Raw genomic sequence first — 18,806 nt, forward strand, 5'->3', positions numbered from 1 at the left:
TAAATTCTCTGTGTGTCTAGACAAGTGAGCAAAAAGAAGTAAATGTACTTTGTGGTCTTGTTTTGCAATAACACTTTAAACTTATTTTCAAAAATATTTCTAAATTTTAAAATTTTGTCTAAAACTGTTAGTATTTTGATATGATGTTTTATTCTATAAAATAAAAATCAATATATTTTTCTTGTATTTCAAGGTGGCTCATTGTTGTTAACAAGGGACATGCAAGGCTTTTTCTCAATCCACAGCTGCACTGCCCCAGATTGACATATCAGAGCATTCTCTAAGTCATGGGAAGAAGTAACCCACTCCAAAGGAGGTGAGTAAAAATGGAAATAAGCAACAAAAATATGATGAAAACCATATTATATCTTGGTTTTATAGATATCACTAACTTGTTTTGTCTTATGCAACAGAACATTTTAGATAGTTTCATGGTATCAATTGAGTTGTGGCATCATTTGGAGACCAATTAATCAAAGTTCAAAGAAAAATGAACCAAATATTTAACAGTAGATGTGAGAAACTCTAAACATCAAAAATGGTTGACTGTATCTTTTAAACTAGAAAGGAAAAGCCACTGAGCATTTTACTGGAAAAAGCATATTGCATGGGCTGAGAGGTACACACAAAAGCTGATATATGAAGGTGACATTGCTGAATGCCTGCTGGATGGAAAGTCAGTGAAAGAAATCATAGTGAGCCACTTTCCAATGATGCAGTGAGTCATCCAGATAAAGATTTATCCAAAACAGGAAGACTGAGTTAATATCATATCTTCTTACTTGTACTTTTGCCTTAAAAATGGACAATCTATAGACGACTCTGCCTGAACTAGCTACTTTCTAATGGACTATTATTTTTAAGTGAAAATGTGACTTATACAAAATATGGTTTGTCTAATTGGGGTGTTTCACACATATAGTCTCAAAAAACAAAATGCATCTTTCACTTTAAGGAAAATAACTGACAATAGCTGACAAAATTCAACTCTCAAGCAGAACTTAGAACTTTAGAAATCAGTGTAAAAAATGTTCTTTGATACGATTTCAAGTTCTACATTACACAGAACCTTTCAAAAACTACCACTTTTTGAGGCTGGATCTTTTCATTAAAGAAGAACATTTGACAAAACAGAAACAGGCTCAGAGACATAGTAAACAAACTGATGGTTACCAGGGGAGAGGAGGTGGGAGGGAATAAACTGCGAGTTCGAGATTTGCAAATGCTAACTAGTATATATAAAATAGGTATAAAACAAATTTCTTCTGTATAGCACAGGGAACTATATTCAATATCTTGTAGTAACCTATAGTGAAAAAGAACTTGGAAACAATTATATGTACATATATGTATGACTGAAACACTATGGGGTACACACCAGAAATTGACACATTGTAACTGACTATACTTCAATTAAAAAAATAATAAAGAAGAGTAATTGAAATTATTTTTAAAAATATGGTAATGTACTTATTTTCCCAAGTAAATATCTGAGTGAGACAAGATTTTCTACACATGTATCAAACACAGCAACTACTACAACAGATGGAACAAAGAAGCAGCTATAAGAATCCGGTTCTTGTCTATTAAGCCATTTATTTATTAAATAGATTTGCAAAAGTATAAAATAATTTCTCTCCTCTCACTACATATATTTTGGAAAATATAGGCATTTTATAAAAATATTACTTATGTTAACACACAATGAATTCATTATTGTTATCTGAAGGAATAAAGACAAGAGACTCGCACTACCAAATATTATTTAATAAATAAAGCTTGAACAATGAGATCACAGAAATTTTAAGCTTGATCATATCCAAAATTCATGAATGAGTGGTGGAAATATATCCTCATATACCATTGATGGGAGTGATAATCAGAACAACAATTAGACAATAACTTCAAAGTCTTAAAATGTGAATGCACTTTTCTCCAGAAATTTCACTTTTGGAATTTTTCTAAAGCTATATTGCACTAGCACACAAAATTTGCTCAACACAGCATTAAATGTTATAACAATTAAATAGTGAAAACAACAAACAGAAAACACTGAAGCCACTGAAATGCTTGCCACTGAGCAAAAAAATAAGTAATTTTTGATATACCCATTCAATAGTGTGCTCTGTAACTAAATAAAATATGATGCAGAGATACATGTGTTAATAAGACAAAATTAGATAAATAGTCTAGGTGAAAAGTGCAAGGCATATAGGATAAAAGAGAGAGAGAGAGAAATAAATTTTGTTGAGTATACAGAATGTGTGTGAAATACTTGGAGTAATAAAATTTAAAACAATGATTACTTCTGGGGAGTGAGATTAGAAAGTCAGTTAGGTGAGAGATTATTTCACATTTAACTTTATATCCTTGTATGCTGTTAAATGTTTCAGCATGTTATACCATTCACATATATTATTTTTACAATGCAAACAAGTTAATGTAAAAATATAATAAACTCTATTATTCATAATTCTAAAAATATTTTTTTCAGGTAAGATGCCAAGAGAAATGGAAGCAACTGGAGAATGAGTTTAAAAATATACATCCATATGCATATAAGGACTCTGAAGATGAAAGATAGTTCCATGGTTCATAAGAAATGCTAAAATTATGAATGGTATTAATATTGATGTGTGGGAAGAAAAAAATTAGAATCGGATCCTTTACTACCTGATTTGAAAACATAAACCACCTATTAAAACAGTGTTTTGATTTAAAATATGCCTGTTGACATACAAATGGCCAGAAAGCACATGAAAAAAAATTGCTCAATACCACTAATTATCAAAGAAATGAAAATCAAAACTACAATGAGTCATCACCTCACACTGGTCAGAATGGCCATTATTAAAAAGTCCATAAATAATAAATGCTGGAGATGGTGTGGAGAAAAGGGAACCCTCCTACACTGTTGGTGGGAATGTAGTTTGGTGCAGCCATTTATGGAAAACAGTATGGAGATTCCTTAAAAACCTAAAAATAGACTTAACTATATGATCCAGCAATCCCACTCCTGGGCATATATCTGGAGGAAATTTTATTTCAGAAAGATACATGCACCCCAATGTTCATAGCAGCACTATGTCCAATAGCCAAGACATGGAAGCAACCTAAGTGTCCATCGACAGATGACTGGATAAAGAAGTTGTGGTATATTTATATAGTGGACTACTACTCAGCCATAAAAATAATAAAATAATGCCATTTGTGGCAACATGGATGGACCTGGAGATTGTCATACTAAGTGAAGTAAGTCTGAAAGAGAAAAGAAAATATCATATGATATCACTTATATGTGGAATCTAGAAAAATGACACAAATGAACTTATTTACAAAATGGAGACAGACTCACAGTCAGAGAAAACAAACTTATGGTTACCAGAGCGGGAGAAGGGGTAGGGAGGGATAAATTGGGAGTTTGGGATTCACAGATACTAACTACTATATATAAAATAGATCAACAACAAGGTCCTACTTCTGTATAGCACAGGAACTATATTCAATACCTTGTAATAGCCTATGATGAAAAAGAATGTGAAAAGAAATATGAATATATATGTACAACTGAATCACTATGCTATACACCAGACACTAATACAACATTGTAAATCAGCTATACTTCAATTAAAAATAAATAAGTAAATAAATAAATAAATAAAATGTGTCCATTGAGATAAGCACAATAGACAGATTCAGTACAGCCAATCTGAAAAATAAAATTCCATTGCATGTGATAGCACTTTGCAAAGTATAAGAGAAAGCAAAGTTTCATTGTAATATTAAAAAATAACAACTACATTATAATTATAGTAGAACTTAATACAGTTAATTAAAATGACATTATAAAATAACATTTAATGATATAGAAAAGTATTCACAACTTACTGTTACGTGAAAACAATTACAAAACTATAAGCATAATGTTCTCATATTTTTTGTGAGAACCAACATGTCTGTTGTGTGTGTGGTTGCACACTCACACCCTAAGACAAGACACCAAAAGATGGTTATCTCTAGGCTAGAATATTAATTTTCATTTTTCCCCCTGTAAGTATTCTCCAAATGTGCTAAAACTCTTGTTTTCCCCTGCACATTCTAAATGTGCTAAAACAAACAATCTTTATGACACTTATACTAAAAGAAGAGTCAAGTTTGAAACCCCAATGTATAAAATGGTAAGAACAGAACTTTCTCCTTTACCAGCAGAAAACTGTCATTATATTTACCCTATTCTATGTTCTCAGATGACTTCCCTTATCCACGTAGATAGATGCACAGTCATACATCACTACATACACAGAGCACAGGGAAACATGGAACACCATTCATCACCACAAAGGGAAAACAAAGTTGCACTTTGTTTGGATGGAGTACTGGTAACACATTGGCTTTAACTCTTCAGGTGAGAAGAAAAGACCTGTTGCAGAACTTGGGGAATTGGTTTCATAGAACCCATTGATTAGATGATCTCTGAGATTCATTCCAAATCTGTGGTTCTGTGACTCCATGAATAACTAAAATAGCTATAAAATAGTAAGCATTTAAATGCATTAATCACATATTATGCCAAGCCCTACACCAGTGGCTTTATACACGTTTCCTTTAATGCTCATAAGTTTTCCTACGGAAATCATCACACCCATTGTAAAGATGACATTAAAGTTATCAAGATTACATAATTTTTTCATTTTCACTTCTGGTAGGTTGCTTGAGAAAGTCTCTAATCTGTATCTCTCTTTCCACAAAGTCTGGGCTGTTTACTACTTTCCAACTACTACTTCTCTGTCATACTTTTACAGAATGGTTGACAGAGGGAACAGTCAAGTTGTGGTGAGCCTGAGGGCTCTGAGAAGTCCCGGGTTGGATTCAGAACCAGGAGGGTGAAATAGAATGTCCCTCACTATCTTTGCTGGTTTCAGGTAACAGAGGGAATCTAGTTGGTGGGCTGAGGGGAAAACTTAAGTCATTTTAACACAGATTCTGATGAAATCTCCATGACCCATTACCACAAAGGACCTGATCTCCACTCACCAGGATGGAAAGCTCAGATCTCACCCAGAAAGTCTAAAATGTGCCTGTGGAAGTGTGCGTAACTTTGAATGTGTAATGCACAAAGAAACTACTGCTCAGCTAATTTTTTTTCCATTTTAAAAAACTATTACCAAGTTAATATTTCAGCTTTTCCTCAACAAATAATAATAGTGCCTATAAAATATTTTAAACTGATTGAATTAACTAACTTGTCTCAGCGCCATCCTATCCAACCTTTTTCCAATGGGTGAAGATGCTCATGATTTTGTTCTTCCATTTACTTGTTAGGTGACTTTTAGCAAATTATTTAGACTTTCTGAGTCTCCATTTTTACTTCTTTGAAAATGTGATAATAATATCTATACGGATTTTAAAGCACAAAATTTAAATTTAGAAATATGTGAAAATTCTGAGGAAAAAAGCATGGAAAAAAGTAGATACATCATAAATATTAATTTAATTTCTTTCTAATGGCCAAAGAAATATGCTTTAAAATACACAACATTATCCAATTTTTGGTCTCACAGAACTAATTTTATAGAAAAAAAGTATACATGGACAGTATCAGTTTCACAAAAAGCTCAGTCCAATTTAATACATTTAAACTCTATTGCAGGCACCACAACACATTTATTGCTTCATAAAGAAAAGTCCTTGGAGTAACTAACTGGAATTTTTCAAATGAAATCTCAGATTATAGAATTTGACACACTTAAAGTTAATGCTTAGAATTGTTTTAACTATCTTCTGACAATGAATCACCTCATTATGTGTGATGGGTCTGTCTGTCTGTTTTTTTTTTTTTTTCTTGATTTCTTGTAAGTATTCATGTCCTCTATTATTAAACTGAAGCCTTTCTAAAATTTTCTTTAAATGTTACGCTATGAATCACCTTACAGTTCTATGAATTACTTTCAAGAAGATTATCTTTTGTTTAACAGTTCTCTGACAAAAATGAGGCATTTATTCTAATATTAATTTTTCAGATAAATGCATTAGTAGTCATAGAGTTAAGTGACTTTCAACCAGTCTCCTAGCTAAAAAGTAACATATTTAAATTATTTTAAAAGGGAAAAATCTTACCATGTGGCAACTTAAAAGTAGCTGATTCTAAGAGTTCTTATAAACATGAGGAAATGAAAATTTTGGGGAAAAATCCTACAAATAAAGCTGATACAATCACAAAATGGAATAGACAAGGAATTGAGTAGATCTCTCATTTTCTAGAAGCATGCATCAGGAAATGATAAGGAAAGATATATCAAACCAGGCCTTTGGGAGATTACAATTAAGCATAACTTTTACGTTTGAAAGAAAAATATTGCTAGCATGCAATGACAGAGTGAAAAATTATTACTTTGTGATATTTTTAGTATACATTTTTTTCATGTTCTTTTATGCTTTTTGGCAGTAAGCTATAGAATACTATCCCCAAGTGAGGTTTTGGATGAATTCCTAAATTAAATCCACAAAATAAGAAACAGGCAGAATATTACTGATTGGTTCCAGACCTGAATAGCATAAAACGAGTCTGCTTAACATAAGCAAACTGAAAATGTTGGTATTTATCATTTGTATCAGAGGATACATGAAACATTTTAATATTTTAGAAACTAACGTGTTTCCCTCTTGACCAAAAATTTAGTTTGTCCAAGTAAATCAATATAGATTTCAAGGGTAATGAGCAAAGAAGGATTCAATTCCTCTGAGTCGGCTCACTTGCATTTTCCGGAAATTGTTCATTCTCTTTATGATTTATGAGACCTTTAGATGGACATGGTATTTGGCTGAGAGAATTGCATTTAATTGCTGCCACAGCTATGGAAGGAGAGGGCTCTGTAAGAGAAATGTTCTCACTGTAGATGTCTCACTTGCAGCAGAACTCCAGTTCTGGTTAAAAGCTATGGTATTTGGGCTAGTTAAGCATGTATCTCTCTCTCTTATTCCATAGGGACTGAGCTGGGCTGTCCTTGCTCACCAAGTCCACCTGCACTTCGTTAGAGAGCGGGGTGTTCCATGCCACACCACAAGAACCCCACAATGACATAACTCCATTCAGAGACTGGCGTGACTGGGCTGGGTTTCCCTCCCCCCCTCCGCTCTTGTATCACTAAGAATCTGGCAGCCAGTTCCGTCCTGACAGAGTTTACAGCATATATTGGTGGATTCTTGTCCATAGTGCATCTGCTTTAAGAATTAACGAAAGCAGTGTCAAGACAGTAAGGTAAGCGCTGTTTTAACTATAGCACTGGGGATGCTGACTGTTTGGGACAGTGTTTATTGTAACAGGGACAGGAAAAATTCCAGAGCTATTCAACAGCAAATCCACAATTTTGAGCATTTACTTTCACATTTTGCTTAATATACTTTCCATGATTTATGGATTTGGATAAATTTTATACAGTATTTACTGCATTGCTTAGCAAAGGAAGTTATAAAAAGTTTCATTGTTGGAATGACAACACTAGACACAGTGAAAAAGTATGGCATTTAAAATGTTTGCTATTTTATGCTATTTAGCTATTTGTGTTAGTATTATTAGAAGCTAACTTTGGAGCAAAGAAAGGCCATTTTAATCAGTATTCAAAATATTTTGCAACAAGTATGTTGTTATCTTTTGTTACAATTTGCCATAAACATTTTGTGTTGTTATAAAATGTGAGCTAAAGGATTTAGACATTTATGAATTTTTTATTTCTATTTTGTTAATTTAATAGATTTGGGTTTTGGATGTATGTCTTAAGAAACAGAAACATGTTTTAAAAAAAAACTCTGGGAAACATGATTTACTTTTTGAGGAAAAAAAAAAGCATTTCCTTCATAGCCACAGGTATTTGAAAAGACTTGGGAAAAGTAAAGTGTGTTTTTGCTTCATAGTGGAGTCATTATACAGTTACAAACTCTCTTTGAATTCAGAGTCCTTGTTTTCACTCTGCCAAAAAATATGGAAGCATTTTTCATTACTAGTCAATACTCACATTATAGTTACCATGTCTATTTTGGTGTATACTGAATTAAAATAAGGTGGAAGCTTATTAATGAAGCAAGACAAATCCTTACAACATTAACATACTGTAACTTATGAAGGATTTTATAATTATGTTAGCACTCTGTAATTGTTCTCATGGCTAAGTCCTGTCAACTAAATTAAATGACTCCATCATAATATTAGAGAATAATTTACTAAGAATCTGGCTACATGTTACATTACATCAGTCATCAGAGTGATTCTGACCTTTTGAGTGTTTCATCTGCTAGAATAAAGTGCCTTATAATTTCAAGCTAAAGCAAAGCAAAGATGTTTAAAATTCCTGAGAGTAGAAAATCCTGCTAACCCACGTTACCTAGACCCAAAAGCTTGTACCATGTTTCTCGCTGGAAGAGATCTGACTTTATGGTATCTATTGGAATGTGATTTCTGCTTCGCATTCACGATTTCCCTCCCAGGGTTACCAACTTCTCAGCTGTAATCCTTCATTCTACAAAAGCCCAACTCTGATATCCTGTTTCCCTTTACCTAAACTGCTGACCCTCTGCTTCAAGCAACTGAATATGTACTTCATTGAACCCCACCTTAGAAACAAGTTCCTATGAGAAGATCACTGTCACGAAGTGTTTTTAAATTACCTTCTCAATTTTATCCTTTCCTACATGGCTCTTAGTCACTTTTTAATACAGACTTTCCTCAATTTCCACATCTCTCCCACTTCCACTCTGTGAGAGAACTAAAATCCAGATAAATGAATCCTGCCTTCTTAAATTTTAACATGAAGAAAGTAGACAACTTGTGAGTTATTGAGAGAAAGGAAAACTTTCATTCAAAATTTTGAAAAGAATGTCATTCTCTACCAGTGGAATTTTTTCTCAGTGTAAACATTTTTAGAGTTTGTCACATTTCCTTGATTAAAAAACATTAGCTTTACTAACACTAATATATTAAATGTTAATTTTGGAACACAGTTTTGTAATGTGCTTAAAAGTATAGCATGTCACACAAAAGTTGAAATAATACTTACACCCCCACCAGGAATTCTGTTTCCCTTCCTCCGAATCAACAATAAAGACATTTTTAAAGGAACGTGCCCCCCGCCCCGACCTTCCCCACCACACACACATAAGAACAGCTTTTCTCCAGACAAAATCACAGACTGCCCATGTTCCCAGTTAGGATCTGTCTAATGAGACATTTTAATGATGTTGAATAGCAGGGTAGAAGGTACAGTTTACAACTGTCTTCTCATATTTGTTTCTTCTGGTTGAAGGCTGTTCTGCAGCAATGTTCTAACATGGTGGTTAATAGGCATGTCCCAGAAACCTCTTGGGAAAGATATTTAATTAAGGACCTAGAGAGGTTGACTGCAACAACCTCTCTGGCTGGCTCGCCCAGAAGGGGGCGCCAGTGTATACAGTCTGCCCTGGAACCTGGTCACCTCTCCATACGTTGCAAGCGTACATCCTTACCTTAATACTTAAACACAAATTAAAAAGACATCATTAGTGCACTTAAAAAAGCATGAAAAAATAATAAGATACACATTTGCTAATGTACTGTTTTTCTTCTCAATTATATTTTTTCCTGAAAGTATGCTATTTTGTAATAACACGTTTCCACTTTATTTAGGAGTCAAAACATTTGCCAAAAATGAATCTAGGTGTGTTTACTCTCCTCTTGGCATTAGTTGGTGGTGCCAATGGCTACTACTATGAAGATTACGATTTCCCCCTATCGATATATGGGAGGTCATCACCAAACTGTGCACCAGAATGTAACTGCCCTGAAAGTTATCCATCCGCCATGTATTGCGATGAGCTGAAACTGAAAAGCGTGCCAATGGTGCCTCCTGGCATCAAGTACCTTTACCTTCGGAATAACCAAATTGACCATATTGATGACAAGGCCTTTGAAAATGTAACTGATCTGCAGTGGCTCATTCTGGATCATAACCTTCTAGAAAATTCCAAGATAAAAGGAAGAGTTTTCTCTAAACTGAAACAACTGAAGAAGCTGCATATAAATTACAACAATCTGACAGAGTCTGTGGGCCCCCTTCCCAAGTCTCTGGTGGACCTGCAGCTCACAAACAACAAGATCTCGAAGCTTGGCTCCCTCGATGGACTGGTTAACCTGACCTTCATCCACCTTCAGCACAATCAGTTGAAAGAGGATACTGTTTCAGCTGCCTTTAAAGGTCTTAAGGGACTCGAGTACCTTGATCTGAGCTTCAATCAGATGACCAAACTGCCTTCTGGTCTCCCAGTATCTCTTCTAACTCTCTACTTGGACAACAACAAGATCAGCAACATCCCTGATGAGTATTTCAAGCGTTTTAATGGGCTGCAGTATCTGCGTTTGTCTCATAACGAACTGGCTGATAGTGGGATACCTGGAAATTCTTTCAATTTATCATCCCTGTTGGAGCTGGACCTCTCCTATAATAAGCTTAAAAATATACCGACTGTCAATGAAAACCTCGAAAACTACTACCTGGAGGTCAATGAACTTGAAAGTAAGTAGAAAGCTGTGCCTCTCTTTGAATGATGTGTCTTCAAGGTTTTAAATGCCTAAGTTGTGCAACACAAATATGGCATCTGGCTCCATTTTTTAAAAAATGAAAATGTCAACAACGTATTTCTCTGGAATGTAGAAGAATTCCAGTTCAGTTACTCATCCCATATATGGCTTTTCTTTGGAGTGTTCAGATAAGAAACCATTAACCACATAGAATTTAAATATTCACTTTTTCAAATTTAATATTCTGGGCTAATGAATCCTGCTATGTTATCTCTTGATGTTTATCTGTTATTATTTGCCTCCTCCATGACTTTGATTTATGTTCTACATTTATTTATTGGCAAGATCTAGCTAAGGGAGAAAACAAGTCCAGAAAAGGCACAGTTAACAGTAGCTTTTACATCTCTCCTGCTTGTCCCCAGAGCAGCCCACGTACGTGGTCTTCTCTGCCATCTTTACCTGGGACTCACCATGTTACTCTGCTATCATGACCATCATCTGTCTCTGTTATCCCTGTTGTGGTGTGTGTGGTCTTCATGGTGTTCTTATGAGGACTGTAAGGAAGATTCAGGAGGAATATGATAAGGGTTTGGAATATTTTCATAGTAGTATCACAAAGTCCCTTTTCTTATATACAACCTTTTACCTCATTTGATTTTCCCACCTTTCTCTTGCTGCCATAGTTTATTTTTCATTCATCTCTGGGTGGGAGTTTGACCTGAACCACTTGGGCTGTTTATACACTCTTCTGGTCTTCTGGGAAATTTTTCAATTTAAATTCTACGGGGATTCAGATGGGAAATTGACACTTACCATTCCGTACTCTTTAACAGAAGTTGGCAGAAGAGAAAAACCTATAATTTACAAAGTTTTTAAGATGGAAAATCAGGTGGAAAATACCAATTCATCCGTAGACAATTTTATCTGCAAAATAATCTATTGAAATTGTACATCTTTGTACCATGAAAATTGATTCCCTTGTCGTATGGGGTAAGGACATTGACACTTTTATCAGAAAAGCTTCAGTGTGCCTTATTAACATGATATGCTGTAATTCTGCAACAGCTTCATGTAACCCCTAGTAGGGCTGGGGTGTTCTCATGAAGGAGACCATGACTGCCATCTCTGAAATGCTACCCGTTCTTTCTTGTATCTGAAAAGCTTACTTGTCGTACAGTACATGGCCAAGCTATCAGAGCTAAACCCTTACAGTTGTTTCCAGGAGAAAATTCACTATGTGGCAATATATGGTTCCACATTATAAACATTTGTGGTTAAGAGGAAGGATGTTCGGACAGGCCAAAATGCTAATGGGATTTAAGATGTTCAAAGGCTGAAGAAATCCATTAGACTTGGTGGGTAGAGGTTAGTCACAGGAGCAAGACTACCTCCTACTCTGAGACAAAAAAAAAAAAAAAAATGGGAGAGATACAGATGCAGGAGCATTTGAGAGGGAAAGACCTGTTTTTTCATTGCATTAGTAAAAACATAATGAGCCAGTGTAAGAGATAAGATAGGTGGTCTATGGGAGAAATGCCAACAGCCACTCAGTGCCAGGCCGAGACTGAAACCACAGTGCCCAACACATACAGCCATATGAAAATGAGTAGTTACGTTCACTTCTTCCATCTCCTTGACATTCAGTTATCCACATTTCAGGGACTCTTGCCCTTTCACTTTGCGTGTGAGTCTTCACCTTAGTTTGTTTTGCTGCATAATAATTATGCACACCAACTTCCCACATTATCTTAAGATAAAAAGAACCCCTTAATGTTTCTCTAATATTAGAAAGTATACGGCAAAAAAACTTTCTCATATTTCAAACTTGCAACTTTTAGCATTAGCCTAATCACAAATGTTCTTAATGTAAGGCAATTTGTAAAACAGAAAAAATCAAAAGGGCACCAATAATTATTTAGTACATAATATGTGCTAGCAGTGTTGTGAAGTATTTTACATACCTTAATGAACGTAATTCATGCCGCACAGTGTGATAGATATATTCACTTCTAACAAGAAGATCAGATAAACGTTCCAGATGGTAAATGGCAGAGGTAGAAAGCTAAAACAGACCTAATCCATGTTTTCTCCATTGTTCCATACTTTCTCAGAGGTAGGTATCAAATGCAAGATCCCTGGAATATGACTGATGAGTTATTTAAGACAACATTTTAGAGGAAATAACTGCAGTGTGTTTGGGCTTCCACTAGAATCATTGTTGCTAGAGTCTGAGAACGAAAGAGGTTAAAATGACAAGATAAAGGGCCAGATGAGGTTCATCGGAAATGACTTGGGCACCCGTAGGCAGTTTCTATGCACATACATAGATTATGCAGTCTACTGTCAGTCTTTGTGTCCATTAAAAACTAAATCAGTTTTTCATTTGTGGCAGCTTTTTGACCACAAAAGAAAAGGACATGGGCTGAGATGGTGGGCATCCCAGGATCTGCGTTTTGCTTTGGAGTTTATAATCATGTCATGAAGTGTGGTTGTTGGAAAATTCTTCAGAGGTCGTCTATTTTAAGATGCAGAAACCTAGGGTGCTTACACTGGTGAGCTTGTTTATACAACAGCACTAATATTAGATTTCTTCAGGCTAGACTGTTTCAAAACAATGCTTAGATAATATGACACACTCACTGAATGTCTTTCTGAAATCAAGTCTTTTTAAATCAAGAACTTAAATATATTCCGTTTGAAAAATTCTATTAAGTTTCCTGACCTATCATAGGTATTCTGTACTAAATACTGCTGGGCTATGTGGTAGTCTGAAATATTCCTTTAGTAGTTCCAAGTTCAAAGATACATCAAATGAGTGAGATAGATAAAATTAGAGATCTGACCTTTTTTTAAATGATTTTTTTTCCAAACTCATGTACTAAAAAAAATGATTGATGTTTTTCATTCTTTAATTTTCAGAGTTTGAAGTAAAAAGCTTCTGTAAGATCCTGGGACCATTATCCTACTCCAAGATCAAACACTTGCGCCTGGACGGCAATCGCCTCACCCACACCAGTCTGCCTCCTGATATGTACGAATGTCTACGTGTGGCCAACGAAATCACTGTGAATTAGTATCTACTAATTCCAGTTATGTTGAGGTATATCCTCGAACAGCATTTTATGGTTATGTTTATTTGTGTGTCAGTTTTATAGTATTCATTTTGTTGTTGTTGTTTATTCCTTGAATTTCAAATTCTGAGGGAAAATGTTTTGTAAACATTTGACTACTTTTATAAAAGGAGAGATGAAAGGCAGGCCTATTTCATCACAAGCACAGACACATACACACATATAGAAAACAAACTTAATGCTTTCTTTGTAAATTTAGTGTTTTCTACATCCTTACTGTCAAATGATGTGCAAAGCTTTTTACTGGTTTCATGGAAGTCAGCCAAGTTTTTTCATTCCTAAACTTTAACTTAATGTGCCAAAAAGCATGGTTACATACATATGAACGTTTCCTGTCTTAAAACAAATTATCTCAAGGTTCAAATTTTAATGTTCAAATTTGTTTAGCTGAAAAATAGGTGGTAAATTTCCAGACCAATGATTTTGCAAACTATTAGACAAAATTCATGAAGCCATATACACTTAAAGCTGTATTTTTAGTGTCATGAATTTAATATACTTACCTAGTGAAACTCTTCTTTTCTAGAATTATTTTTTTCATTCTAAGTCATGTGTATGTTTCTTTTTGATTATTTGCATGTTATGTTTAACAAGCTAATACCAAAATAAAACATAGCAAATGGCATCACTGTGTTTGGCTTCTTGTGAAATTCGTATCTCTCATGTAAAAAAGCAGATAAAATAATAGATTAGAACTCAAAAATATCTCTAGCCTGAAATAATTTTACTGTTAAATAGAATTTTTCACTAAATAGTCTGCTTCTAGCATCCACTTGTAAAGTTGTAAAAACTTATAAAGTTTTTAAAGATATTTTACAATATGTACTTAAAAGTGTGCAGATCCCAATTGTGTCCTGCAGTTCATCTCAGTTCTGACACTAGGTACCTGGAGACAGTGTCAGATTGTACAGGTTAAGGGTTCAGTCCTGCAGGATGGCTCTCCCTCCCCACTTCAGATGCCAGTTGAAAGCCCAGGTTGTAACCTCTACTTCTGACCAACTGGTTATAAAGTTTCCCCAGAGTTTCCCTTCCTGGACTTGATGAATTTGCTAGAGCAGCTCATAGAACAGGAAAACTTATTTACTCACTAGATTATGTGTTTATTATAAAATGTTACAACTCGGGAACAGCCAGATGGAACAGCTACATAAGGCAAGGTATGGGGAAAGGGTGCTGAGCTTCCTTGCTCTCTCCAAGTGTGCGCCACTCTCCCCAAATCTCCACAGTTTCAGCGATGAAAGCTCTCGGAATCTTGTTCTTTTGGGTTCTTGTGGAGGCTTTATTTCATAGACATGATTGATTAAACAACTGGCCATTGGCAATTGAGTTCAATCTCACCTGGGAGGTGTGGGGAAGGAACTGAATGTTCAGACCCTTCTAATCACAGGGTTGGGTCACTCCGCAACCAGTCCCCCATCCTTTCTGAAGTCCCTTCAATAACATAACAAAAGATGCCTTTATTGCTCTTACTCAGGAAATTTCAAAAGTTTTAGGAGTTGTGAGCCGAACCTTGGACAAAGACTAAATACACGTAAGAAAGACTAAATATACATTAAGATGACCAAATATATATTTCTTATAAACCACAATGTTACAGTACTTAAATCTCACAATATCCTTGGATATTTGTCATTTATTCCCGTTCCTGTTGGTTTTACTGACTTTTTGCAATGATTTTCCATTAAATAAAAAGGAAGTGTAAGATCTCAGCAACTACTAGTTGGTTGTAAGCAAAATGGTGGATAACTTCCAGCACTAAAAATGTTGAATATATATAAATGTTTCTGAAAATGAGATTTAAAAGATCAATTTATCTTGAAACCAATATATTTGTAACATAGGGTTAGAGTTTATAATCCAGAAAGTTTTCAGCTTTTTATATTATGAGTATCCTTGACTCTATACAATGAAAAATATAATTAACTTCTACCTTACCTAGGTAATACTAAAGCATATGTTTAGAGCCAGATGTTGCACATCCAAAGATAACACTCATCCCGTATGAGTGAATATATAGTCTCAAATGTGCCTCAAACAAAGGCAGTGTCTCTTGAAAGCATCATATGTTTTAACAACATTTTTAGTGAACCCTGTCTTATGGTAAAGTGGCCTGTCATCAAAGGACTATTCTCCATTGAGACTGCACAGATTGGCTGATGACTGACCCACACATTACATTAAGTACACCATGCATTTTTGATCATCATGTCTTTTCCACATAAAGGTAAGTTCCTTGAGCTGTGATAGTACTTTCAGGTCATTTCTCCATATAAACTTAAAACCTATTTTCTCCCAATAAAACTGTAATATAGAAGAAATGAAAATAATTTATTCTTGCCCTCTCTATAAAAAATCACCGTCAATCCTTTGAAATTTACTCTCAACTAGGTAGTAGAGAATGTGCCGTAAATTTTTTTAGAAAGAATGTTTTAGGCTTAAACAAGCTTTGTCTCTATATCACTTAGAAAAAACATCTTTTCAGCTGACAGTCTACATCTTTAAAAGTCTTTACTTTATCACAATCCAAAGTCATTTTTTATCCCTCAGCCTAAATAGCAAAACTATAACTCTTAAAACAGCAAATTCCCTCATGGTTAATGTTGGTTGACAAGGACCAAATTAAGTACACAGTGACATTTCCTGTAGTAGCATCTGAGGAAGGTGTTAGTTAGATCCTGTCTGGGGACAGGTCCCCTTTCTAGAGGCCAGACCTCATCTCTCCAGGGCAAAGCTGGAGAAGAGGCGCATCCTGCTTGCTCCTGGAAAATGAAAAAAGTCCTTCCACATCTCCATTTGAAAATCAAGGCTAGGTCATGCCTTTATGGTAAAGGAGAACTATGATGTACTAGGGCTTTGAGGTTTGTGAGGAATTATTGTGCCCTAATAAGTACAAAAATACAGATGGAAGACAGACCACTAAATGAACCAGAGGAATGTTGATTTCTTAGTTAAAAGTTCTCCAACTGGTAATAGCTGTTTTCAGAAATCCTGGAGAGTTTAAAAGGTTGGTTTTACAAAGGGCCATGAATTTTTTTCCTTTGTGATCTTTTAAGTTTGGACTTCCAGTTTTTTTCTATAGCTGTAATTTTATCATAATGATGGCCTTAGATTTTTCTTTGGTTGGATTTTGCAACCGTCATGCATACTTGCTCAATATTTTACTCACAAGTAAAAGAAAATGCTCATTTGAGTTAAAGTGAGCTCTAAGACAACTTTACTACTAGGAACTAAAAATGCATATAAAATAACAGTGTTACAAAATTTAAGGTAGATATGCACATACCATAAGTATACGAAATAAATTTAAATGAATTTTTAAAATACTAGCCAGGTATATTTATTTATTCACACGTACATTCAGTAGATTTTGTTTCCTAATAAGGTATAAGAAATTGAACTATAGGGTATGTGCAGAAAAGCAGAAATTTAGGCAACATAAAATGAGTGAGGTCCCAAGCATCTTCGTCTCACTTTGATAACCCCAGGGTTCCACATCTACTGTGTAGTGTCTCCTCTTTCACGTTTTGATTGACCCACAGAGTATCACCTACATTGTGTGTCTTGTCCCCTTAAAATGTAACTGCTATTCTATAAAAGAGAATGCATTCTGTGTTTTAAAAATACTTAAGAGCCTGAGCTACTTAACCTATAAATTATGTCTCAAATAAACCCTTTTCTACTCTCACTACCACTGCTTTAAGATTTGCTCAATTTTCATCTAGATTTCTGAAGACTCTCATGTTTTGCCTAACTAACTTTGTCACCTACAGTGTTACCAGAGTGAGTTTCTTAGTATGTAAACTTGGTCCTTTATTATTTACTTGCTTAAAACTATTCAAAAATGCATCATCATTTTCAAGATGAGACCCAGGCTCCAAATGCAGCATACAAGTCACCCAGGATTATCAGATGTCCCACGCGATCTGGTCTTTGGTTACCTTGAGAGCCTCGTCTCTTACCAGGCTTGCCAGGTCCCACTGCATCATATTTAATCACTCGACAGTGCAACCATACTTATCATTTTGCAGCTGGTTTTGCTCTGGTGTCTATGAAAACTCTGTCTTTTCTTCCTGGGACCTCTTTAGGCTCTTTCTACTTGGAAATACCTATACATCTTTCACACTCACCTTAAACTACTCTGTTCTTTTGCCATAAATTGCTCTGAACCTCCTCAGACAAAATTAGTACCCTTTATCATAAAAATGAAAATTCTTCATCAAAGTTCTAAGTGAGAATGAACGACTCCCTCTGTTGGGCCTCCACCTGTAACTTTTCCATTAATTCATTCAACAAAGATTCATGGAGCTGTTACTCTACTCCAGGAATGGTGTAGGCATTTGGAATTCAGTAGTGAATAAGACCAACAAATCACTCCCCTCACAAAGTTAACATTCATAAAGAATTCAAACATTAAGTGGATAAATTCATACTCTGTGACTTGATGTTAGGTAGTGCTACCTACTATGCAGAAAAATGGCCTGCCTGAAAGGATAAGGGGACGGAGGGGAAGTGGTGATTTTAATTGGCTGATAAGCCTTTTTGGAGAAGAGACTTAATTGTAATAATATTTATTTAAATTTTATTACATATTAGATACTTCAGGTAATGTATTTTATGTATTATTTTAGCTTAAATAATACCTATATGGTACACTCCTACTTAACAGAAAAGAAAAACTGGGATGTAAGGTCAGACATATTTTAAGTGTTATAACCTCATCTGAGGCCAGATTTCTACTGTCAGAGTACATGTTTTAACTTGGTAAAGTCCCATGGCATCAAGAGGTGCTTAGATGTGTTTATATGTGTGTCTTTAAATTCCCTCTTCCCACCTTGACAAAACACAGAATCTGGTGGTAACTTCTGAATAGAGTTCCTGGAATCAGACTGGTGAGGAGGAATGTGTCATGAAGGTCAATCTTGACCCAACTCGTTCCTGGCAAGCTCCAGTACAATTGCTTCTGTTTTGGTCTCTTTAACTTTATGCAAAATAGTTCAGTTTATTTTAATTCACAGGGTTCATCCACTTCTCTCTATTAAGTCTATTTTTAATAGAACATTCTCTCCCTTAAAACTTGGGGTAATGGATATAGGAGTATCAATCTATTTCCTCTTATTTAATCTGTCAAC

The 18,806-nt window shown here is 35.0% G+C and overlaps 1 protein-coding gene and 1 long non-coding RNA gene across 3 annotated transcripts in view; one reads left to right on the top strand and one right to left on the bottom strand.

Moving 5' to 3' along the window:
• Positions 1–18,806, bottom strand: part of LOC106729114 — a 507,053-nt gene that overhangs the window by 143,259 nt on the left and 344,988 nt on the right. The window lies entirely within an intron of this gene.
• On the top strand, positions 7,014–14,302 carry LUM (lumican). Its single transcript, XM_006180773.3, has 3 exons — positions 7,014–7,258; positions 9,656–10,541; positions 13,466–14,302. Exons 2-3 carry the CDS (start codon positions 9,677–9,679, stop codon positions 13,618–13,620), a joined length of 1,020 nt encoding a protein of 339 aa, XP_006180835.1. The 5' UTR covers positions 7,014–7,258; positions 9,656–9,676; the 3' UTR covers positions 13,621–14,302.

Source organism: Camelus ferus, chromosome 12, assembly GCF_009834535.1.
Source record: "Camelus ferus isolate YT-003-E chromosome 12, BCGSAC_Cfer_1.0, whole genome shotgun sequence".
NCBI lineage: Eukaryota > Metazoa > Chordata > Mammalia > Artiodactyla > Camelidae > Camelus > Camelus ferus.